Source organism: Heterodontus francisci, chromosome 36 (assembly GCF_036365525.1).
Source record: "Heterodontus francisci isolate sHetFra1 chromosome 36, sHetFra1.hap1, whole genome shotgun sequence".
NCBI lineage: Eukaryota > Metazoa > Chordata > Chondrichthyes > Heterodontiformes > Heterodontidae > Heterodontus > Heterodontus francisci.
In genome coordinates, this window is record NC_090406.1 from 28,561,418 (window position 1) to 28,586,496 (window position 25,079).

At 42.1% G+C, this 25,079-nt stretch overlaps 1 protein-coding gene across 8 annotated transcripts in view; it reads left to right on the forward strand.

Annotated features, from left to right (window-relative positions):
* The first annotated feature begins 14,008 nt into the window (after positions 1-14,008).
* The window catches only part of acsbg2 (acyl-CoA synthetase bubblegum family member 2), a 62,031-nt gene continuing 50,960 nt past the window's right edge, over positions 14,009-25,079 (forward strand). The window contains exons 1-2 of one of the 8 annotated variants that reach the window (XM_068016405.1): positions 14,009-14,215; positions 18,842-18,974. In XM_068016405.1, coding sequence (XP_067872506.1) covers positions 14,131-14,215; positions 18,842-18,974 — 218 coding nt within the window. In that variant the 5' untranslated portion in view covers positions 14,009-14,130. Of the gene's footprint in view, positions 14,216-14,670; positions 14,826-17,917; positions 18,061-18,294; positions 18,421-18,841; positions 18,975-25,079 lie in introns of those variants that run through there. The other 7 variants (XM_068016406.1, XM_068016412.1, XM_068016409.1 and 4 more) reach the window with 7 other exon arrangements.

Here is a 25,079-nt window from a genome sequence, read left to right on the forward strand (position 1 = left end):
ACAACATTTTTAGTTTCTTATTTATATCTTTACATGTTTTGGAACTAGTTTTATGCTCATACATCGAGATATGATTGGTAAAAGGAATATATTTCCATACCCCATGTCAACTACTAAATTATATTTCTCCTATCACTGTACATAATTCACTTTGATATACCCATTGTTAGATTGACTCAAGTTTTGCTTTGTTTGACTTTCATACTGTCACATTTGTGACACTTATGTCCATTAATCCAGTGGCTATACATCACTGGGTTCCCTTCATGCGGTTGTGGGTACAGAATTGACATTGATATAAATGTAAATATGGGACACCTTTCCTCCAATAAAATGTTTTCAAAAGCATGTTTGAAATCCATTTTTAAGGGACAATGTAATTTTACTGGCACCTAACAATTGACAATTAGCCCCCAAGGGAGTTGTTCTTTCTTATAACAAGCCCAGTTTTCGGACTCACTGGGTGTTTTTCAGTACAGAGCTGCTAAAGCTGTGACCAGGAATGGAGTCACAAATTCATTTTGGATGACTGGATTCTTTTTTAGGAAAGTCTGAATTTGGTCCTGGTAGGATTTTGAAGTGATTTGACTATGTAGTCTTTAAAATATGACCGTATATGGCTGACCACCAAGTATTTTCCATGTCAATTTCTAAGATAGCTGCAGCTTGAAAAAAATCCATAGCTGAAACTGGAAAGATTACAGAAGGTAGGTGTATATTTGTTTTTTTTTTTGTGGCAGTGATATCAGGCAACTTTTTAATGTTTTTAACATTGTAAATGTTTTGCAAAGCATTGCTAGTTGTAAGTGGTTCAAATCTTCAATAAAGCTAAATAATTCCTGACATCAGTATTCTCTGCAAAGACCTGGAACTCTCGAATTCCTGATTTGTCATCACTCCCATTTTTCTGCCTACATAAATCAGCATCCACAAGTTGATTTGCTCCTACCCTAGCAACAACAGTTTATAACTAGCCTCCAGAGGATGCATTGGTGATCTAGATTAATTCATGCATATTGCTGAGGTCCTACTCAGCAAAGAACCAATGTAAGATAATTGGCAAAAGAATCAGAGGGAAGATGAGAATTTTTTTTATACACAGCATGTTATTATCTGGAATGCACTTCCTAAGATTAGTGTAAGCAGATTCAATAGTAGTTTTCAAAAAGGAATTGGATATATACTTGAAAAATGAATTTTGCAGGGAGTGAGACCAGTTGAATAGCTTCTTATTTCATGGGTTGTAGGCATCGCTGGCAAAGCCAGCATTTGTTGCCTATCCCTAATTGCCCTTGAGAAGGTGGTGATGAGCCATCTTTTTGAACCGCAGCAGTCCATCTGGTGTAGGTAAACCCACAGCGCTGTTAGGATGGGAATTTCAGGTTTTGACCCAGCGACAGTGAAGGAACGGTGCATTAGTTCCAAGTCCGGATGGTGTGTGGCTTGGAGGGGAATTTGCAGGTGGTGGTTTTCTCATGTCTGCTGTCCTTGCCCTTCTAGGTGGTAGAGGTTGCGGGCTTGGAAGGTGCTGCTGAAGGAGGCTTGGCAACACTGCAGTGCATCCTGTAGGTGGTACACACTGCTGCCAAAAAGACTTCACAGCATGAGGGGATGAATGACCTCATTCTGTCATAAGAAAACAGAAAATGCTGGAAACACTCAATTAGTCATTTGTGGAGAGAGCAATTGAGTTAACATTTCAGGTCAATGACCTTAGGTCAGTATTGGGAGAAGCTAGAGATTTTAGTCTACAAGGAAGTACAGAGTGAAGGAAAAGGAGGGGATGAAAGAACAAAGGGGAATGTCTGTGATAGGATGGTGGGGGGGGGGGGAGGCAGGTGGCAGGAGAGATTGATTGATGAAAGAGATGATGGTGCAAGGCAAAAGTGGGTAGTAAGGAAACAAAACATTGGTCTAGAGGAGTTGTAACTGGCAACAGCAGAACGATTACCAGCAACTGCTGACTGCATAAAAAATGGGAACAGTGGTTGTGGGCTGAAGTTATTGAAATCAATATCGAGTCCTGAGGTTCTAAAGTGTCTGCCTAATCGAAAGATGAGGTACTGATCTTCCAGTTGAGTGCCTCCTGTCCTGAACACTAGACTGTTAACACAATTATCAGCACAAAGCTCTATCTCAGAATGCAAAGTAATATCAGTTTGTTATTTGCTGGACCACTACTGCGATATACTACAAAACGTGGTTAAAACAGGTTCCAAACAGTTGTTGACAGAAAGAATTAATGGACTACAGCAATTCCAACTTTCAGTACCAGTGACATTATACTATCCAAACGGAATCAAAGAATTCAATGCATAATATCATTTACCTACAATGGCATGACATTTTAAGGAATGGGTTTTTACATTTAACATTTCTGCTGGGTACTTTCTAATGAGCTGGTCATGATGAAATTTGAATACCCTATTCAGTTTTGATCACAAAGCTTCTAAAGAGATGTGTGCATTGTAAAGGGTGCAGGGGCGAGTATGGAAAAATATCATCCCAGTTCTGTGACTGCATTGCATACAACCTCCACAAATACCTTCCCAGAAACATCAGCTAAATGATGAATACGCAGAAGATTAGTCATATATGTAGGCGCAGGTCAACCTTCAGCACATGCTGTTACACATTTGGCTCTACACCCTCTGTTAAGGTAATATTTTGAAGAAAGCCATTATAATCCTGCATCAAACCTATGAATTGCACAATGTATACATCAAAGAAAAATGCATGGGCCAGAATCCCCTGTGGGGCCAGGTGAAGTTCAACATCATGCAAACTTGAAATAAAAAGTTTCTAAACCATTTGCAGCATAAGTTGTCATTTAGTATTTTCAAAAGGAATTTTTATAACACCAAAGTATTTTGATGTTTTACATTTTTTGTGACTGTGGAACCAGGAGGAAGCATGCAATTATTATGAAAATGAGCTCAAGGAGCCTCTTGCCTCAATTTTAGAGGATTTTGTCAGATGCCACACCAATCAACCCTAAAGAAACTTTTCTGCTGGAATTAGTAAGACCGCCCCTTCAGGTCAGGGATCCGCCAGCACTTCAGCCAATTCATCAGAACTGTAGGAATGAAGTACATGGAATCGAAATTAGTGAGTGGTTGGTTTAAAAAAGTCACATATTTGCATTTCTGCAGGCCATTCAGGTCAGCAGCTCAAAATGGCTGACTACCTACCTTCCCTTCTGGGCCCCCATGTTAGTTGATGTTGTAAATGGATCCCTCACCTCAAACGCAGATCCCCTCCTTTCAACTCTGCTGTCATCACCACCCCACTCCAAAAGTTCCACCCTTGCCCCATCTGTCCTCATAACCTACCACCCCGGTCTGAATTTTGAAAGCTCATTTACATGGAGGGGGCAGAACGCCTGCCCCCGTTATGTCAGCGGGGACAGGCGCCCCTCCCCGGCAGTGGCATTCGGCGCCATTTTTAAAGAGCTTCAGGCCCTTCAGTTAGCGTTACATTTTTAAAGGTGTCTGGAAAATTGAAATAATATTTTAATATTACTTTGAATCCCTTCTCCCACCCCCGCCCCCCAATGATAACTCAATATATTAATTGCCCTCTTTCCACCCCCCCCAAAAAAACATTTTTTCAATTCCCAAACTTCCCACCCCCCCCAACCAAACTTTATAAACTCTGACCCGCAACCCCTTGCCACCATTCCCGCAACCAATAGGAGCAGTTTCCCCCACTCCCCACCGTCCCCACCCTGAAAACTTCATTCCTCCCCCTCATCGCCAGTGTTACTTTCGAAGATCCGAAGGCACTGTATTTCTGGCCACCGGCTGTAATATCGCTGTGGGATGGCCATCGGGACAAGGTAAGTGTTCATGCATTCATTATAATTTATTTAAATATTTAAATTAAGGCTCCACCGTCAAGCTCCAGGGGGCCACCCTGAGGCCTTGCCGCCGCCGGAAAAATGGGGTAGGGCCTTCCCGGCGTCAAGGCCCGTGGCGGACCTCTCCTAGAAGTATTTTCTGGGCGCCACCCCACCATGAACCCGATGTCGGGGGGCTGGTGAAATTCAGCCCCCCATCTCGAACCTCCCTTTCCTCTCTAAAGTCCTTCAACGTGTTGCTTCCTAAATCCATTCCTATCTTTCTTGTCACTCCATATTTGATCCAATTAGGTTTGTGACCCTACCACAGCACTGAAGCAGTCCTTATCAAAGACACGAATGATACTCTATGTGACTATGACCATCGCGCACTATACCTCCTATCCTTTTCAACTGGTCAGCAATCTTTGACATAGTTAATCACACCATTCTCCTCCAATGCTTCACCTTCATTGTCCAGCTAGCTGGGATTGTCCTCACCAAGTTCCATTCTTCTCTCTCCAGTCATAACCAGAGAATCACCTGCAATGACCTCTCTTCCCATTCCCATTACCTCTGATGGCACCCAAGGATTTATCAGCTTCCTTTTTCTCATCGGCCCCTCCGTGACATCATCCGAAAACACATATACATTGACAGTTACCAGCACTTCCTAATCACCACCTTTCTTGACTCCTCCACTGCCTTTATTTTTTATTGGGATGTGAGCATTGGTGGCAAGGCTAGCATTTATTTTCCATCCCGGATTGCCCTTGAGCAGGTGGTGATGAGCTGCCGCTTTGAACCACAGCTGTCCATATGGTGTAGGAACACCCACTGTGCTATTAGAGAGGGAGTTCCAGGATTTTCACCCAGCCACAGTGAAGGAAGATGGTGTGTTACTTGGAGGGGAACCTACAGGTGGTGTTTCTATGTGTCTGCTGCCCTTATTCTTCCAGGTGGTTGAGGTCGCAGATTTGGATGGTGCTGTCAAAAGAGTCTTGGTGAGTTGCTTCATTGCAGCTTGTAGATATTGCACACTGCTGCCGCTGTGCACCAGTGGTAGAGAGAGTGAATGTTTAAGGAGGTGGATGGTGTTGAGCTTCTTGACCATTGTTCGAGCTGCATTCATCTAGGCAAGTGAAGAGAATTCCATCACGCTCCTGACGTGACTTGTAGATGGCAGGCATGCTTTGGGGAGTCAGGTGGTGAGTTACTTGCTGCAGAATTCCCAGCCTCTGACCTGCTGTTGTAGCTACAGTATTTATATGGCTGGTCCGGTAAGGTTTCCAGTCAATGGTAACACCCAGGATGTTGATGGTGGGGGATTCAGCGATGGTAATACCATTGACTGTCAAGGGGAGATGACCAGAGTCTCTGTTGGAGATGGTCATTGCCTGGCACCTGTGTAGTGCAAATCTTGCTTGCCACTTATCAGCTCAAGTCTGAATGTTGTCCAGGTCTTTGTTGCATGCAGGCATTGACTGCTTCAGTATCTGAGGAGTTGCGAATGGTACTGAATACTGTGCAATCATCAGCGAATGTGCCCACTTCTGACCTTATGTTGGAGGGAAGGTCATTGCTGAAGCAGCAAAAGATGGTTGAGCCGAGGACACTACCCTGTGGAACTCCTGCAGTGATGTCTTGGGGATGAGATGATTGGTCCTTAACAACCACAACTATCTTCCTTTGTGCTAGATATGACTCCAAGCAGTGGAGAATTTTCACTCCAATTCTCATTGACTTCAATTTTGCTAGGACTCCTTGATGCCACAATTGGTCAAATGCTGCTTTGATATCAAGGGCAATCACTCCCACCTCACCTCTGGAATTCAGCTCTTTCTTTTGTCCATGTTTGGACCAAGGCTTTGATGATGTCTGGCTACTGATAAACCAAACTGTTCATCCTGAGTTGAGCTTCCAACTGCATAGTCCTCTCTATCACCAAAACTGCTTACTTCCACCTCCTTTATATTGCCCATTTCTGCCCTTGCCTCCTTATCCATGCTTTTACCTGCAGATTCAACGATCCTAATGCTTTCCTGGCTGACTTCCTATCTTCCACCCTTCATAAACTTGAGTTCATCCAGAACTCCTGCTGCTGATATCCAGCCTCACAGCTGCAGGGACCCGGGTTCGATTCTGGGTACTGCCTGTGTGGAGTTTGCAAGTTCTCCCTGTGTCTGCGTGGGTTTTCTCCGGGTGCTCCGGTTTCCTCCCACAAGCCAAAAGACTTGCAGGTCGGTAGGTAAATTGGCCATTATAAATTGTCACTAGTATAGGTAGGTGGTAGGGAAATATAGGGACAGGTGGAGATGTTTGGTAGGAATATGGGATTAGTGTAGGATTAGTATAAATGGGTGGTTGATGGTCGGCACAGACTCGGTGGGCCGAAGGGCCTGTTTCAGTGCTGTATCTCTCTCTCTCTAATCTAATCTAATCTAACTTGCACAATGTCCTGTCTGATCATCACCCATGTGCTCGCTGACCTACATTGGCTCCTGGTTCAGCTTGAATTGAATTGAATGGCTTAAATTTAAATTCTCATCCTAGTGTTCAAATCTTTATATGGCCTCCCCTCTCCCTATCTGTAGACCATTCTCCAGCCCTACAACCCTCTGAAACCTCTCTTTCACCAATTTTGCCCATTTGTGCATCTCCAATTTCTTTTATCCCACCATTGGCATCATGCCTTCAGCTGCCTACACCTTAAGCTATGGAATTCCCTCCCTAAGCCTCTCCACCTCTACTTCTCTATGTTGCTCTTTAAAGCCCTTTGATTAAGCTTTTGGTCACCTGCCCTAATATCTGCTTATGTAGTTCCATGGTAAATTGATAGCAACATCATAACGGAAGTAGGCCAGTCAGTCCCTCGAGCTTGTTCTGCCATTAAGTGAGAGCAAAGCTGATCTGTATCTTAACTCCATCCACCTGCCTTGGCTCCATATCCTTTTATACCCTTGTCTAGCAAAAATCTATCAATCTCAGATTTAAAATTATTAATTGAGCTTACATATACTGCTTTCTGTGGGAGAGGGTTCCACACTCCATGCAAAGGGTGCTAGAAGAAGTGTTTCCTAACACCTCTGCTGGATGGTGTGGCTCGGATTTTAAGGTTATGTCCTCTTGTCCAAGACTGTCCCACCAGCAGAAAATCCAACTTTACAACCTGGTGTCAAGTTGAAAATTTCCCCCCATGTATATGGCAGTGGGAAGCGAGCTAAAGAGAGCAGACCTAGACAAAGAGAAAATAAAGCATGATGCGCAAAATGAAGATATGGAAACCTAGTGTTACGGTACAAAATAGGAGCAACTACATGGTGGTTCAAGAGCAGCCACTGATACTGCAGGTAGAGTAGAAGAATATGAGCATATAAGGAAATAATGACAAGATAAACACATCAGTTCAGGGTTTGAGGGATAAAAGCATCAAAATTCTACATACATCCACCAGGTCCTTGCTCCAGAGGGAGCAGCATAGGCATCATAGATAACTAGTTTAACTGTAATGTACAGGGACACAGAGTACTTCATAGAGATAGAAAAGATAATTTGGGATGGCCTGATAGTCTTTTAAGTGAGAAAGTACTTGATTATAATGACAATGAACCTGGGTATTAACAAGGTCTCCCAATAGTCAGTTGGAGGCATTGAACCAATAGCTTTTTAGTTAAATAAGGGAAGTATGTGCAGGAAAGATGCAGTTGGCATGGGGGTACTAGATAGCTTTGGGTTAGATGTGACAGAAAGGCATGACAGAACTAGCAAGATGGAAACTGGCATGACAGGAAATTATGCTATCATCATTGCTTTCTCACTAAGTTAAGAAACTTAGTACTGGAAATAACTATGTGTCATGATGTACAGACAAAAATTATTAAATTTAACTACACAGCTGCCTTCTAGATGAAATATGCAAAATTAAGAAGGATAAATTCCATGCAATGATGGAACAGCCAAAGCAAGTAGATTGTAGAAGTATGTTCAGCTTTTCAGTAAAGAACAAGTTCAACAGCTTGCAAGATGTAATGGTGAGCTTGCAAGATAAATATATACTAGCCTCATACTAAGTAAATGTGACCCTAATTGATCAACACACAAAATTGACAAAGAGGGAAATTACCTGTACAAATGCTGCAGGGAGAAGAGGGACAGGGGTTATTGAGATATACATAAGAAAATACAAAAACACATTAAACGAGTCAAACAAAGGGCAAAGGGAATTGGGAGAAACAACCCTAAAAAGAGGTACATTTATATAGTGCCTTTTACAACCTCAGATTTCCCAAAGTGCCCACCAACCAATGAAGTATAATGCCATTATGATGTAGGGAAATTTGATAGGCAATATGGACACAGCTAAGTGCCACAACCAGCAATGAGATAAATGACTAGATAATCTGTTTTAGCGATGTTGGCTGAGGGATAAATGTTGGCCAGGACAACAGGAGATCTTCTTTAATAATGCTATTGGATCTTTTACATTCACCTGAAAAGGCTTCACCTGAAAAGGTGCTTCAGTTTAATATCTCATCTGAAAGGTGGCACTTTCAAAAGTGAAGCACTCCCTCAGTACTGGATCAAAGTGTCAGCTTACAATATGTCCTTAAGTCTTGGAGTGGGCCTTGAGCACAAAACCTTCTGACTCAGAAACAAGAGGGCTATCTAGTTATTACTATAGAAATTACATGGCACCATTCCACCTGTGATAACTGGGTGAATTCCTGGGGGCCTCCACAAGGCCCAGAGCAGATTCTGTGTTTTCTCTCAGCGTATGCAGATCCCACTGGGCCTACCAGGGGTACTTTGCACCTAATTCTTTGGGAAGCATGAGAATAACCCAAGAAATGTCCTCATAGTACTGCTGCGATGAAATTGAGGCTGGGATAAAAAATTGTCCAAAACTCCTTCCTCACATGATTTCCTGAAAATTTATAAATAAGCAGAAACTTGTGGTTCTGGTTTCCACTCCAAATTACAGCCCAGCCTGTTTAAACCAAATTTCTTGGCTATTATTTGTAGTGGTAACTTTTCAATCTTTTCTGTCTGCTAGTTATTGGCCGCTGTATTATTTTCCATGCAATGCAAAACAATCCAGTCCCTGTGGAATCTGAATGGGATTTTTTGTGAAATTCCCCTTGTATCCACTGCTTTTGGCTACATGCCACAAAGCATGATTTTAGTAAATCTAAGTTGCGGTGAAAACTTTTTTTTGGGAGTGTTAGATTTTACAAGTAAGAAATCTCTCCTTTATCATCTGTTAAGCCGCTGTCGTTTGCTGAGTTTTCAGTATAATAGACCAGCTAGTTTAACATAAGGAGTTTTCGCTGAAAGAGTTTCCTGTTTCCCGGAGCTTCTCTGAGGGATGGAACATCTTCCTGCCCCATACAAGTCAAATGATAGGGGACTACTTCTGCCAGTAGTTACCACACCTGATTCTCAGTTGGGGATCAGCATTGTAGTAGTGGATGGTACAATGTATGACTGAACATAACATAAGAAGTAGGAGGTGGCATAGGCCATTTAGCCCTTCAAGCCTATTACACCATTTAATGAGATCATGGCTGATCTTCTACCTCAACTCCACCTACCCGCACTTTCTTCATATCCCTTAATTCCCTTAGTACCCAAAAATCTATCGACATCTGTCTTGAATATACTATACCACTGTCTGGGGTGGGATTCACCAGCCAGAGAAACATTTTTTCAGGAGCCACACTGTCAAGTTCCATAAGAAACTTATATGTTTTAGTTAGATCACCTAGATCTTCTAAACTCCGGAGAATATAGGCCTAGTCTACCCAATCTCTCCTGATAGGATAATCTCCTTAGTCTACTGAATTTTTGTTGCACTCTCTCTAGAGCAGCTATATCCTTTATTAGGGAAGGAGAACAAAACTGCACACACTACTCCAGGTATGGCCTCACCAATGCCCTGCACAATTATAGTAAGACTTCTTTATTCAAATGCCTTCGTAACAAAAGCTAACATACCATTTGCCTTCTTAATTGCTTGCTGTACCTGCATGCTAACTTTCCATGAATCATGTACAAGGACACCCAGGCCCCTCTCAATGCACATTTTTCCCAGTTCCTCAGCATTCAAAAAAATTCTGCTTTTTTATTTTTCCTACCAAATTGGATAACTTCACCCTTTGTCATATTGTATTCCATCTACCTTGTTCTTGCCCACTCACCCAACCTGTCTATATCTCTCTGCAGCCTTTTTGCATCCTCCTCATCGCTTACTTTCCCACCTAACTTTGTACCATCAGAAAACTTGGATACATCACACTCAGTTCCTACCATCAACCTCACTGATATAGATTGTAAAAAGCTGAGGCCCAAAAGGTCCCATTTATTCCTATTCTCTGTTTTCTGTCCATTAGCCAATCCTCAATCCATGCTAATATATTACCTCCAATCCCATGAGTTCTAATTTTGTGTAATAACCTCTTGTGTAGAACCTTATTGAATGCTTTTTGAAAATCCAAATAAACTACATCCACTAGTTTCCCCCTTATCCATCCTACTAGTTACATTCTCAAAAAACTCTGACAGATTTGTCCAACACAATTTCCCTTTCATAAATCCGCATTGATTCTGCTTAATCATATTATGATTTTCTAAGTGTCCTATTACAACGTCCCTAATAGTTAATTCTACTACTAATGTTAGGCTAATCGGCTTATAGATCCCCGTTTTCTCTCTTCCTCCTTTCTTATATAGCGGGGTTCTGTTTGTTAACTTCCAATCCTTGGAAAGTGTTCTAGAATCTAAGGAATTCTGGAAGATCAAAACCAATTGTTACGACCTCAGTAGAGACTGTTAACTTGAAAACAAGGGATATGAATTTCCCAGTGACTGATTAAAGAACCACACAACAAGATTTCACATTTTAAGACTCTTACTGTAACAACTACTCTAAAAATAAACATTAACTAAACAGTACTTCTTTGGGCCTCCTTATCTCGAGAGACAATGGATACGCGCCTGGAGGTGGTCAGTGGTTTGTGAAGCAGCGCCTGGAGTGGCTATAAAGGCCAATTCGAGAGTGACAGGCTTTTCCACAGGTGCTGCAGAGAAATTTGTTTGTCGGGGCTGTTGCACAGTTGGCTCTCCCCTTGCGCCTCTGTCTTTTTTCCTGCCAACTACTAAGTCTCTTCGACTCGCCACATTTTAGCCCCATCTTTATGGCTGCCCGCCAGCTCTGGCGAATGCTGGCAACTGACTCCCACGACTTGTGATCAATGTCACAGGATTTCATGTCGCGTTTGCAGACGTCTTTATAGCGGAGACATGGATGGCCGGTGGGTCTGATACCAGTGGCGAGCTCGCTGTACAATGTGTCTTTGGGGATCCTGCCATCTTCCATGCGGCTCACATGGCCAAAAACAGTACTTAATAGGTAGCTAATACACTAAATTACAGAGTAAGGTATTTCACATTAACTTATAAACATACTCGCAAACCCCACACCACATTTATACAATACACAGTGATCTCAGCAAAAAGGTATCCTTGCAGTTAGAAGTCCCAAACTCCTCCCAGCTACAATTGTTTGGATCTCCCAGTGTCCTTCTCAAAGCAAATGTCTTCTTCATTCACTTCTTCCAAGGACGTGTAACTGGACTCTCGATAATATGGCAATCTCTGGTGACCCCGTTGATCTTTTCTCCTCTGCAAACCTTGAGCCATCGAATTGGGTTCAAATCTTAGCAGTCTTTTGCTGTATCAGTTATCTGAGAGCAGCTGTTTCCCCAGAAAACAGCCAACTGGCCCCTCTCTCTCTCTCTCTCTTAGGCTGCACAGCTGACTGCTGGTCCTTGTTTCTTCCTTTCAGCTCCCAGAGTTAGGAAAGCCTCTCAAATTAATCCAGATCAAAAATCAATAGTCGTTTGCCTTTGACAGTTCTCAGAGACCATGGCTGCATTTTAAGACTTCGCCACTGAAGTAGGCAACGGATGTAAAGAAATGTGGCCTGCGCGCATGGACACCACATCACGGAGCCGCCGTGATTTCAAACACAGTGGCTCATTTGCATGACTGTGGCACCCACCCCCTCGCGATGACGTGGAGGGGGCGGGTGAGCCGTCACAGGCAACGGCATCTGGCACCAATGCGCCGGCACTGGCGCCATTTTTAAAGGGCTTACAGCCCTCAATGGACATTTAAAAATTAACAGGACAGGTAAGTTAATTTTTCGCAAAACAGAATTAAATGACCTTTACATGCATTCTCCCCCACCCCCATGGCATTTCTGAATATTCGTGCCCTTTCCCCCTCCGTAATTCAAATATTGAGAATTTTACCTTTCCCCACCCCCCTAAAGTTCGGCAACTTTGCCCTTTACCCCTTCCCATAACCCACCCCCAACCAATTTGTATCGTTGTTACTCCTCCCCCTCTCCACACAGAGATAAAATCCTCCTCCCCCCTCCCCACAGGTGTCACGCCATGTTTCCCTGAACGGGGCTTCGAAGGCACGACATTGTCGGCCGCCCAAATGAAGATCGGTGCGGTGATTAAGGTGGAGACGGGACCCTCATTAAATCAGGTATGTAAATTAGTTTACATATTGAAATGGGGGTCCCATCGCTGAGTGGCGGGGTGGCTGCTATGAGGCCTCACCGCCGCTGTCAAGATCGGCACGGGGCCAGCTGCCGTCAGAGTCGGTGGCAGGCCTCTGCCGCACCGATCTTCATTGCCCCCCGTCACCGTTCCTGACGGTGGAGGGGCTTTAAATTCCAGCCCCATAAATCTAACCATAGCAAAACCACCTGGGCCTTCCTTTGTTTCCATGTGTTAAAAATTGCAATTCAAATCCAGATTTTAGAGCCCTGGCTCCCTCTTACAATCTGTGAGGCTGGAAGAGCGAAATCCATTGTCCTTTAGGTGTTACAATCTTGCACTCTGTTTTCAAAAGGGTCTTTGATCTAGGCAGATTTTGTATGAGGTCACATCTTTCCTCTGAATGTCCATTTTACAGGGTATTAAAGATCACAGTTTTTAAAACATAACCATACTACAAAGTCCAGCACTCATAACACAATGCATCCACTATTTCTGCAGCTACCTCTTTTAAAACCCTAGGATGCAGGTCATCAGGTCCAAGGGATTTGTCACCACTTAGTCCCATTAATTTCTCTGGTACTATTCTTTAATTATACTGATTTTTTAAAGTTCTTCATTCTCACTAGACTCTTAGTTCTCCATTATTTCCAGGATATTTTGTGTCTTCTACTGTGGAGACAGATACAAAGTATTTAGTGTCTGAATTTCCTTATTCCCCATTATAATTTCACCTGTCTCTGCCTCTAATGGGCTCAGGTTTACTTTCACTAATCTCATCCTGTTTACACACCTAGAGAAACATTTACAATCTGTTTTTATGTTTCTTGCTAGTCTACTCCCATATTCTCTTTTCTCTTTCCTTATCAATTTCTTAGTCCTCCTTTGCCGAATTATAAAATCGTTCCCCCCCCCCCCCCAATCCTCAGGCTTACTACTCTTTTGGCAACATTATAAGCCTCTTCCTTTTATCTAATACTATCTTGAACTCTTCTCGTTAGCCACGGTTGCACCACTTTTTTCTAAACTGAATGTGGGCCCCACCAGTGCAGGAAAATGCCCTGAATCCTTGACGCCGCCCACCCATCAACCTCCCAAGCATGGTTGGTGGGGGGAGGGAAACTGGGCAGTCCCCATCTTACAGGCAGGCGAGTGCCAGAATTTCCAGCAGGGATAAGCAACAATGCGAGCGAAGTGGCAGGTTCAGTAGTAGAGGCCACCATCATGGATGATTCTGGCATAATTGCCAGGGCTGTGACTCAAGGAATTTGAGGACCATGCTGTTTCAGTGATATGCAATATAGTCAAGCTTAAATTTTTGCTGCATTTGGAAGGGCCCTATTATAGCTATGCATTACCTATGACAGTTAGTATTGTACAAAGAGACAGTAACATCTGGGAGGAAAGATCTTTCATTTATTTCGGACCTTTCACAACCTCACGATGTCCCAACATGCTTTACTAGCCAATGCAGTACTTTTTGAAGTGTAGTCATTGTTGTCATGTAGGTAAACATAGCAGCTGATTTGCATACATAACCAGAAATGAGATCATGACTAGAACATATTTGTTGAGGGATAAATATTGGCCAGGATACCAAGAAAACCCTCTCCTCTGGAATCTGAGAGGACAGATGAAATTTTGGTTTAACATCGCATCCAAAAGATGACATCACTGACAATGTAGAACTCCCTCAGCAGTGCACACGTCAGCCTAGAATATATGCTCACACTCCTGGAGTGGGACTTAAAAGCACAGCCTTCTGACTCAAGTGAAAGTGTTACCGCTGAGCGAAGCCTTTATTCTGGTATGTGAAGTCTTCTCTATTACAAATTATAACTACCGATATTTTTGTCAGCACATTTGTTAAGTAGAGATAATGTGAAGATATGGCCCACCCTGCATTTATCATTCATGTGTAGCATTTGGGTTATGTATTTTTGTAATTGAAGTAGAATAACCATGGGGAAGTAATTGTATCAATAATGTGAACAATCGAAGAGGTTTTTAAGCAGCTGTTAGGACGTGAGTGCATGTCGGTGGATATGACTTGCGCGCAGAATCAAGTAGCTAATGACAAACAGGACGTTGTATTCTAGTGAGGTTTGAGAAAATCAGCAGTCATTCGCCAATGAACTACTACCATGTAATTTGAGGATCTTGCCATATATGGGCTGTGGTTACATGGGGTGATGGGGTACCTGCAGACAGCAGTATCCAATCCGAGGGCAGGAGATGTTACATCACTGAATGCTGATGCCTCCAGAGGGAAGCTGTTTGAACAATGCAGGCAGAGATTATGCTTCGATAAGGAAGGAGCTCAGTTGTTTTCATAGACTAGCCTGCACGTAGATTAAAGAAACTGCAGACTTTGGTGTTAAATTTTAAACCCTGTCACACTATGCCAAGGATAGAATGTAAGGAATACTTTGATTTTGTTTTTTTTGTAAAACTAATATTCTGTAATAATTGCATTTGTATTAAAGTAATGTAATACAGAAATTGGCTTCTACAGGAGCATAAAGAATGGGAACTGTGGAACTGCGTAAATATTGGTTGTTTCATGTCTATGATGAAATGTTGCTGTTCATGATGCAGCAGGTTTTTGCAAAACTTTAAACTTTTTCGGGAAATATAGAAAAGGGATTGAAGTCTGGTAATTCAGTCATATGTTTGAATGAATCAGCACCACATAGTGATCTGAAGTCCAATATCTGGAATGGCTTTAATATCTTTGCGACTGAAGATGGTGCGGTTTTGAAATTGAAAATTCTTTGTTATACAATAACTATATAAATTAGCTGGAGAATGTGTCGTTATTACTGTATTCTGTATTCTGTGGTTACTGAAATGTCTTCAGTTGATAGCTTTTTTATTATTGTATTTTGATTTAATATTCACAGCCAAATGTGATGAGGCTTTCAAATGTTATCAATGTAACGCCTTTCAATTGATTTAATGCAATACTAAATGTTGAGTTGTGTGTCAACCACAAATGCTTGTTGTTTTATGCTAAGTGGTCAAGAATTGAAATTTTACCAATAGTTGGATCGAAATTGTTGTTTTGAAAACATGGCAGATTATTTTCTACTTTTAATGTGAATAAAACTAAAGTCTTGGAAATCCATGCGAATAATTACATGTTTTGCTATACTATTTAAAATTATACTGCAGCAAGCAAATGTTTGCTTTGCAAATTGCTATGTTTTACCAATCATATGCATAGTGGTAGATCTACAATTGATAAAATTTAACAAGCACTCAGTGCTCGACAAATGCTGTTTTATTTATTGGGCAGTACAATCCCAATCACACGACCGGACAGAATCAACATTCTTAAAGGGAACATCCAATTGAGTCAGGATCCTGCACATGGTCTTTGCTGACTGAGAAAGATGTTAAGCCATGTTCATCTGGGACTGCAAGAAACACAGAATGTTTAGTTCTGGTACTGTGATGAAGTTGCGCGTGGATGGTTCTAAGTACAAGTCAGAGAGTGGAGAAACCTGTTGTGGAACAGACCAAGAGGAATAGAATAACGAGCAAGTGATTGTTACGCCGATATTGGAAGGTTCTTATTAACTAGCACTTCATTTAGGTGGCTCGCAGCTATGGGCCGAAATTCCATGATTTTTTTTTTCATTGTAATTCTGCTGCAGTACAGGATGGGGTTTGTAATTTAGAGCTACACAATACAAAATATAATACAAAAATATTATTGCTGCTGGTTCTTCAGCCAGCTATTAAGTAGAACGTGAGAGTGAGCCAGGGTGACAAGCTTTTCAATTTTCATTTATTTCCTACACATACACTGACCCTGGTCGTGAGATCAAGAATTCACCATGAGAGGAAGAGGATGCTATATTTTACCACTATACGTTGCCTTACAAATGGTTTTGTCATCCTTATAGGCATTCCTCTTTAGGCTCTCTTTATAATACTTTCAGCATCACCATATAGCAAATGAGTGCCGTAAGACCGTCTGTGTTAACAACGTGGAAATCTTTCAATTACGTTTTTAACCAGGAATATATAAACATAAGATAAAAGCAAAATACTGCAAATGCTGGAAATCTGAAACAAAAAAAACCCCCCAGAAAATGCTGGAAATACTCAGCAGGTCTGGCAGCAGCTGTGGAAAGAGAAAAACAGTTAATGTTTCAGCTCAGTGACCCTTCATCAGAACTCGGAATCGGTTCTGATAAAGGGTCATCAACCTTGAAACATTAACTCTATTTTATTTACTGAAATGATTTTGATCCCGGTTTGTTCTCTAATATAATTACTCCGGCTCTTTCAATACGGGCACTTCTTGAAGAATCATAGAAATTGCAGTATTGAAGGAGGCCATTCAGCCCATTGTACATGCGTCCAGTCTTCAACTGGAGCTAACTCCTCAAATCCCATTTCTCTGCTCATTCCCCATATCCTTTAAAATTTTTAAATCTATCTTCAATTCCCTTTTAAATGCTATTACAGTCTCAGCTTCAATAGGTGCTTGTGATAAAGCATCCCATGTTCTTCTAACCCGCTGCTTTTTCGTTACAATCCTCAGTTTATGCCTTTTTATTACCAATTTTCCAGCCAGTAGAATCAATATTTCATTGTTTATGCGCTTAAAACCTTTTGTAATTTTGACCGCCTCTGTATGATCTTCCTTTAACCTCTCAGAAGAAAACAAACAAGTTAACATTTAAAATAAAAACAAGGAATGCTGGAAGAATTTTTTCCCCAGCATTTCTTGTTTTTATTTCAGATTTCCAGCATTTGCAGTATCTTGCTTCTAAGTTAACATTTAATCTGCCTTCTATTTGCAGATGCCATATGAGCAGCTGGTGATATTTAAATCATCCACTTTTTCATTTTATCGCCACAAATGGACCAAACTGGCCGATAATTTCATTATGATTTATAAATTATGTGCAATCAAATAACCAATTTGACCACTGAGAAAAATAGGATTATCTGTCTAATCTTGGGTTGGTAGAGATCGCTCTAACTCGGAGGTTGGGGGGAGGAGGATTTTCTGCTCAATCATCAGTGGTTCTGTGGCCTTTTAGGGGAGTGGGGACACAACATTGATTCAGGGTGGATGACTACCCTTTTTTTCACCCTGTGTATTTTCTAGCAGAATTTCTGCCTGATACTGGAAGCTCGCGTAGCAGTGATGGTATAATATGGGGGTCATATTGGTCATTGGCAAAATAACAGGCATTCCTAAACAAAAATTAACATAATTGGATGCAGGGGCTGCCCATATGCATTTCCTGTAGCCCCATTACTATTTTTTCAGCAAAAGGCTGCAACTGGTTCTCCTTCTGTGAAGCAGCTTTATCCTGCTGCTTGATTTCTGCTGCAGCAGCAGTCATTTTCTTGGCACGTCCTCTGGAACATTGAAGGAACGTGTGACCAACGATGACAGGCAAGGCAGACAGGAAAGCCCTGCCCTGCCCTGCCAGTAGGAAGAACTTCTCTCAGGAATTTAAAAATATAGATGGCGTCAGAACTGTGGCTGCAGTCTTAATTGGACACAAATAGTTGTGGGTTATCTTCAAAGTTTAATAGGAGTTGTCAAGCGACATGTAATCGAACAGGAGCGTGTTAGTTATATGTATGGCTGGCGGTTTAAAAATAACTAGTGAACATTTATTTGTAAGTCTGCATTACTCCTTTTGGTCTTAATGTTCCAATGGCAATTTGGGAAAAAAGTGGAAACTCATTAACAAAATGATTATTTTAGATAGACTGAATCAATATTATTGATTTTTGTCATGTGGATTAATTTCAGAAAAGATGCTTGTGATTTCCCCAGTTCCATATGAGAACCCTCATTTAAAATGTCTATTAAGCTCGGAGTCCTGGTGATTTCAGTGGATGCACTCCAGCGATGAACTGTAGTAACATTTGCGCCTTTTATGCTGCGCATGTCCCAAAGTGCCTCGCAAAGTGGGTTGGACCTAAATTGTGGCGATTTGAAGAGGTGAGAGGCACGGAGTGAGTGCAGGGTGGAGGGTAGGTTTTTTGTGTATGTGTTTTTGTTAACGGGAGATGGATGGGAGGCAGGGTGGAAGGTTTTGGTGGGGGGTGGGGAGAGATAGGGGTGAAATGCCTGAAGATCGACGACCAATGCAGTTATGAGCAGATACAGGGCAGGGTGACTGGACAGAAACATCTAAAAGAGGATTTTTGAAATTAATGTGCCGAAAGACGGGCTGCTAAACAGGACGAAGTGTTAGGGAAGGAACTGAACTTCAGAATTCCAGTAATAACAACCAAGTATTTTGTTTTTCCAGTGGTAGTGTAGAAAAATTCATAGCACTTCCTCAATCCGCTCTTCTCAACTGCATTCTACGCTTCCTGTTCATTCATTCAGCAACGGTGACTCATCTTGATTGTCCATACGAGTTAACATGTGGCATTTTCCCTCCCCCAGCAGAAGCAGCCTTGGGCGGTATGTCGTTAAATATCACTGAGCCAACAGTTGCAGTCGTAGATTATCAGCAGTCAGGCAGCCCACTGCTACGTGACATGCCCCTTTGCGACAAACCAGTTGAATTCTCAGAAAGGTAAGGATCAGCAATTTCATATTACAGTTGCAATGCTTCACAATTCCCAAATAATGTCCAAATATACAGTGCATAGAATTGGTTAGCAAATAATTGCAGATTATGCCTTCATACATTTTGTAAATAATGGTGTTGCAAATCAGCTAAATATCCTTCTGTGAATATCCTACTGCACTATTTTCAGCCATGCATTAATCTTAAAGGCTCAGATATAAGACTAAAATTATAGTGTAGAATGAAACATGTGTAATAAGTACTAGGATTTAATTGTAGCAGAAGTGAGACCTACAGTGGCATTTCTCCAACATCAGTAGGATCACTGAGCTTATTCCAATCTGTAATACCATTGGAAGGTGTCTTGAAATTTTCCAGAAAGGCTATATTAGCAAATAATTTTTTTTCTGCTATCCTTTTCTTCAGCTGGACAACCCCCAAATGAAAGAGCAAACTGCTGATCCAAAATTCCTGCTTCCTCCACAGGGGGCTGAAATGGTGTGGGTGCCCACCCAAAATGTGTGAATTCGCTAACTCCTTGTGATTTGTGATTGCATTAAAGGAACCACTACTGAGCTAAAACAAGACAAAGTACTTTAATTTTTGCCACACCACTACCCCACCCACCTCCACCATCTTTTTTGAATTAAGTACGCGAGTGCTGTTGGTGATAATCAAATCCTCATTGATTCCTGGCATGATAGGGTGCCATCATTCCCATTTTGGGGAACTGCATTATATTTGTTAACACCATTTGTACTCTTACAAGAGCGCTGGTCCATCACAACAGTTACACGCTTTTGTAATGTTTACTGTAGCCATGCAAGAGCATTGCTGTGCTGTATAAGTGTGGCTATAATCTTTGCAATACCTAAACAATCCTTAAACATTGCCGATTCAATTATTGAAAAAGAATCTCTCACGTTTGTATCATATAACATAGGTAAATTACTGGGTGCTCCTATCCAAGATCATTCATTTAGCTTAATACTGCATCAGTGACTGACATGTTGCTGTGGACTGTGAAAGCTCAAGAATAATTGGAACAAGCTAGTACGGGCATTTTTTTCATCTGTCAATAGCATTTTCTACCTCCAGAGGATCAGATCACTTAATTGGGCTTCATTTTCAGGGTAATTCTATTAATGCTATAGAACTTCAGTTGGGAATGAACCTCCAAAATAACTGACCCACCTGAGAAATGGCCACATGTGTTTCTTAGTCAGGGGTAGGACAAACAGTCTTTGTCTGGTTACATATCTGTTCTTTTCACCTATCTGTCAGGGTCCAAGTACATAGATCATTAAAATATCATGAACAGGTACAGCAAATTATTAAAAAGGTAATGGAATGCTGGCCATTATATTTAGAGAACTAGAATACAAAGGGGTAGAAGTCATGTTTCAGCTATACAAAGCCCTGTGAGCAGTTTTGGGCACCACGCTTCAGGAAGGGAATATTGACCTTGGAGAGGCTGCAATGTAGTTTTACTGGAATGATACCTGGATTCCAAGGGTTAAATTACGAGGTGAGATTACACAAACTAGCGTTGTATTCATTGGAATTTTGAAGGTTAATAGGTGATTTTGACCAAAGTGTTCAAGATATTAAGGATAGCAGATTGGGTAGCCAGAGGAAAAACTAGTTCTTCTGGTTGGGGAGGCTAGGACTAGGGGGCATTGTCTAAAAATTAGAGCCAAACCTTTCAGGAGTGAAATTAGGAAACACTTCTATTCACAAATGGTGGTAGAAGTTTGGAACTCACTTGCACTAATGGCATGTGATGCCAGATCAATTGTAAATTTTAAATCTGAGATCGATAGATTTTTGTCGCTCAAAGATATGAAGGGATACAGGGCAAAGGCAGGTATATGGGGTTAGGTCATAGTCAGCCATGTGTCATTGAATGGCAGAACAGGCTTGAGGGGCTAAATGGCCTCCACCTGTTCCTTTGTTCTTATTCTTTTGGGCCTCCTTATCTCGAGAGACAATGGATACGCGCCTGGAGGTGGTCAGTGGTTTGTGAAGCAGCGCCTGGAGTGGCTATAAAGGCCAATTCTGGAGTAACAGGCTCTTCCACAGGTGCTGCAGAGAAATTTGTTTGTTGGGGCTGTTGCACAGTTGGCTCTCCCCTTGCGCCTCTGTCTTTTTTCCTGCCAACTACTAAGTCTCTTCGACTCGCCACAATTTAGCCCTGTCTTTATGGCTGCCCGCCAGCTCTGGCGAATGCTGGCAACTGACTCCCACGACTTGTGATCAATGTCACACGATTTCATGTCGCGTTTGCAGACGTCTTTATAACGGAGACATGGACGGCCGGTGGGTCTGATACCAGTGGCGAGCTCGCTGTACAATGTGTCTTTGGGGATCCTGCCATCTTCCATGCGGCTCACATGGCCAAGCCATCTCAAGCGCCGCTGACTCAGTAGTGTGTATAAGCTGGGGATGTTGGCCGCTTCAAGGACTTCTGTGTTGGAGATATAGTCCTGCCACCTGATGCCAAGTATTCTCCGAAGGCAGCGAAGATGGAATGAATTGAGACGTCGCTCTTGACTGGCATACGTTGTCCAGGCCTCGCTGCCGTAGAGCAAGGTACTGAGGACACAGGCCTGATACACTCGGACTTTTGTGTTCCGTGTCAGTGCGCCATTTTCCCACACTCTCTTGGCCAGTCTGAACATAGCAGTGGAAGCCTTACCCATGTGCTTGTTGATTTCTGCATCTAGAGACAGGTTACTGGTGATAGTTGAGCCTAGGTAGGTGAACTCTTGAACCACTTCCAGAGCGTGTGTTCTTATTAATGCTACATTAACTGCCGAGTCTGTTTTACTGAAGTGTGTTAATATATTGACAATATGCTTGATGTGTTTCCACCATGTCTGAACATAAATTATGATACACTCAATGCATGCCTGAGTGCAATCACCAGTGCTCATCAGAATGGAACTCGCTAACAGCTGATGCATTCTTCATCCTGAAAGGCATGACTGGAATCTTGTACAGTGCTGATAATCTAGAAAATGCTGAGTGTGTCAGTACAATTAGTGACATCTGTCAGTAATGAGAAATAGGATCAGGAGTAGGCCATTCGGCCCCTCAGGCCTGCTCTGCCATTCAACTAGATCATGGCTGATCTTCTACCTCCACCATTTTCCAGTACTATCTCCTATCCCTTGATATCTTTAATATCTAGAAATCTATCCATCTTTGTCTTGAACATAATGACTGAGCCTCCACAGCCCACAAAGATTCACCACCCTCTGAGTGAAGAAACTCCTCCTCACCTCAGTCCTAAATGACCTACCCCTTATTCTGAGCCTGTGTCCCTGGTTCTAGATTTCCCCCTCCCCCAACCTCAGCCAGGGGAAACATCCTTCCTTCGAGCCCTGTAAGAATTTTGTATACTTCAATGAGATCACCTCATATTCTTCTAAACTCTAGAGCATACAGGCCCAGTCTCCTCAATCTCTCCTCATAGGACAATCCTGCCATCCCAGGCATCAGTCGGGTGAATCTTCATTGCACGATCTCTATGGCAGGTAGATCCTTCCTTGGCTCAGGAGACCAAAACTGTACACAGTACTCCAGGTACGGTCTCACCAAGGTTCCATACAATTGCAGCAAGACTTTTTTTAATTTGTTTATGGGATGTGGGTGTCGCTGGCAAGGCCAGCATTTATTGCCCATCTCTAATTGCCCATGAGAAGGCGGTGAGCTGCCTTCTTGAGCCGCAGCAGTCCATGTGAGGTAGGTACACCCACAGTTCTGGTAGGAGGGGAGTTCCAGGATTTGACCCAGTGACAGTGAAGGAACAGTGATATAGTTCCAAGTCAGGATGGTGTGTAGCTTGGAGGGGAGCTTGCAGTTGGTGGGGTTCCCGTAAATCTGCCCTTGTCCTTTTAGGTGGTAGAGGTCATGGGTTTGGAAGGCGCTGTCTAAGGAGTCTTGGTGCATTGCTGCAGTGCATCTTGTAGATGGTACACACTGCTGCCACTGTGTGTCAGTGGTGGAGGGAGTGAATGTTTGTGGGTGGGGTGCCAATCAAGCGGCCTGCTTTGCCCTGGATGGCACCCCATCCAGACTTCTTTACTCCTGTACACAAAACCTCTTACAATAAAGGCCATCATACCATTTGCCTTCCGAATTGTTTGTTGCACCTGCATGTTCGCTGTGTGACTCTTGAACAAGGACACCCAGGTCCCTTTGGACATCAACACTTTCCAATCATTCACCATTTAAGAAGTACTCTGCATTTCTGTTTTTCCTATCAAAGTGAATAATGTCACATTTTTCCACATTATATTCCATCTGCCATGTTCTTGCACACCCACTTAGCCTGTCTAAATCCCCCTGAAGCCTCTTTGCAACCTCCTCACAACTCACAGTCCCACCTAATTTTGTGTCATCAGCAAAACTGGAAATGTTACATTTGGTCCCCACACCCAGATCATTAATATAGATTGTGAACAGTGAATAGCTGGGGCCCAAGCACTGATCCTTGCGGTACACCACTAATCACAGTCTGCCAACCTGAAAATGACCCATTTATTCCTACTCTCTGTTTTCTGTCCGTTAACCAGTTCTCAATCCATGCCAGTATAGTGCCCCCAATCCCATGTGTTCTAATTTTGCTTACTAACCTCCTGTGTGGGACCTTATTGAAAGCCTTCTGAAAATGTAAATACACCTCATTCACTGATTTTTTTTTTCCCCTTATGTATTCTGCTAGTTACATCCTCAAAAATCTAACAGGTTTGTCAAACATGATTTCCCTTTCATAAATCCATGTTGACTCTGCCCAATCCTACCATTATTTTCTAAGTGTCCGGTTATCACAGTCTTTATAATAGGTTTTAGCATTTTCCCTACTACTAATGTCAGGCTAATAAGTCTCTAGTTCCCAGTTTTCTCTTTTCCTCCTTTCTTAAATAGTGGGGTTACATTTGCTATCTTCCAATCTACAGGAACCACTTCCGAATCTATAGAATTTTGAAAGATGATCACCAATGCATCCATTATCTCTACAGCTACCTCTTTCAACGCTCTGGGATGTAGCTCATCAGGTCCAGGGAATTCATCAACTTTTAGTCCCATTAATTTCTCCAGTGCTACTTTTTTACGAATAATTTCTTTCAATTACTCATTTTCGCTAGTCCCTTGGTTCTCATACTCCTGGAGGTTTTTTGTATTTTCCTCTGTGAGGACAGACACAAAGTATTTTAGTTTCTGTGCTATTTTCTTATTCCCCATTATAAATTCCCCTGTCTCTGCCTCTATTGGGCCCACATTTGTCTTTGCTAATCTTTTCCTTTTTTACATACCTTTAGAAGCTTGTACAGTGCATTTTTATGTTTCTCGCTAGTTTACTTTCATATTCTGTTTTCTCTTTCTTTAGCAGTTTCTTGGTTCTCCTTTGCTGAATTTTAAAATGCTCCAAATCCTCAGGCTTACTACTTTTTTGGAAACTTTATAAGCCTCTTCCTTTGATCTTATAGAATCTTTAACTTCTCTTGTGATCCAGCTATGGCTAACTTTTCATGTTGGGTTTTTGTGCCTCAAAGGAATGTAAATTTGTTATAAACCATGTATTAATTCTTTAAATGCTAGCCATTGCCTGTCTGCCATCATACCTTCTAATGTACGTTTCCCAATCTACCATAGCCAACTTGCCCCTCATACCTTCGTAGTTTCCTTTGTTTAGATTTAAGACCCTAGTTTCAGATTGAACTACATCACTTTCAAACTTAGAATTTTACTTTATCATATTATGGTCACTCTTCCCTAAAGGCTCCTTTAGAACAAGATTATTAATTAGCCCTTTCCCATTGCACAATACCAGATCTAAAATAGCCCTTTCTCGAGTTGGTTCCTCAACATACTGTTCTACGACTCGCCAGAACACTAGTCTCAGCACCATTCAGGTGAAGACTGTCCCAATGGTCCAGCTCCCACTTTCCCCTGTACTGGTGCCAGTGCCCCATGAATTGAAACCTATTTCTCTCACACCTGTCTTTGAGTCACGCATTTGACTGTCTAATCCTATTTACTCTATGCCAATTTGCTGGTGGCTGAGGTCATCATCCAGAGAGTATTACCTTTGAGGTTCTGCTT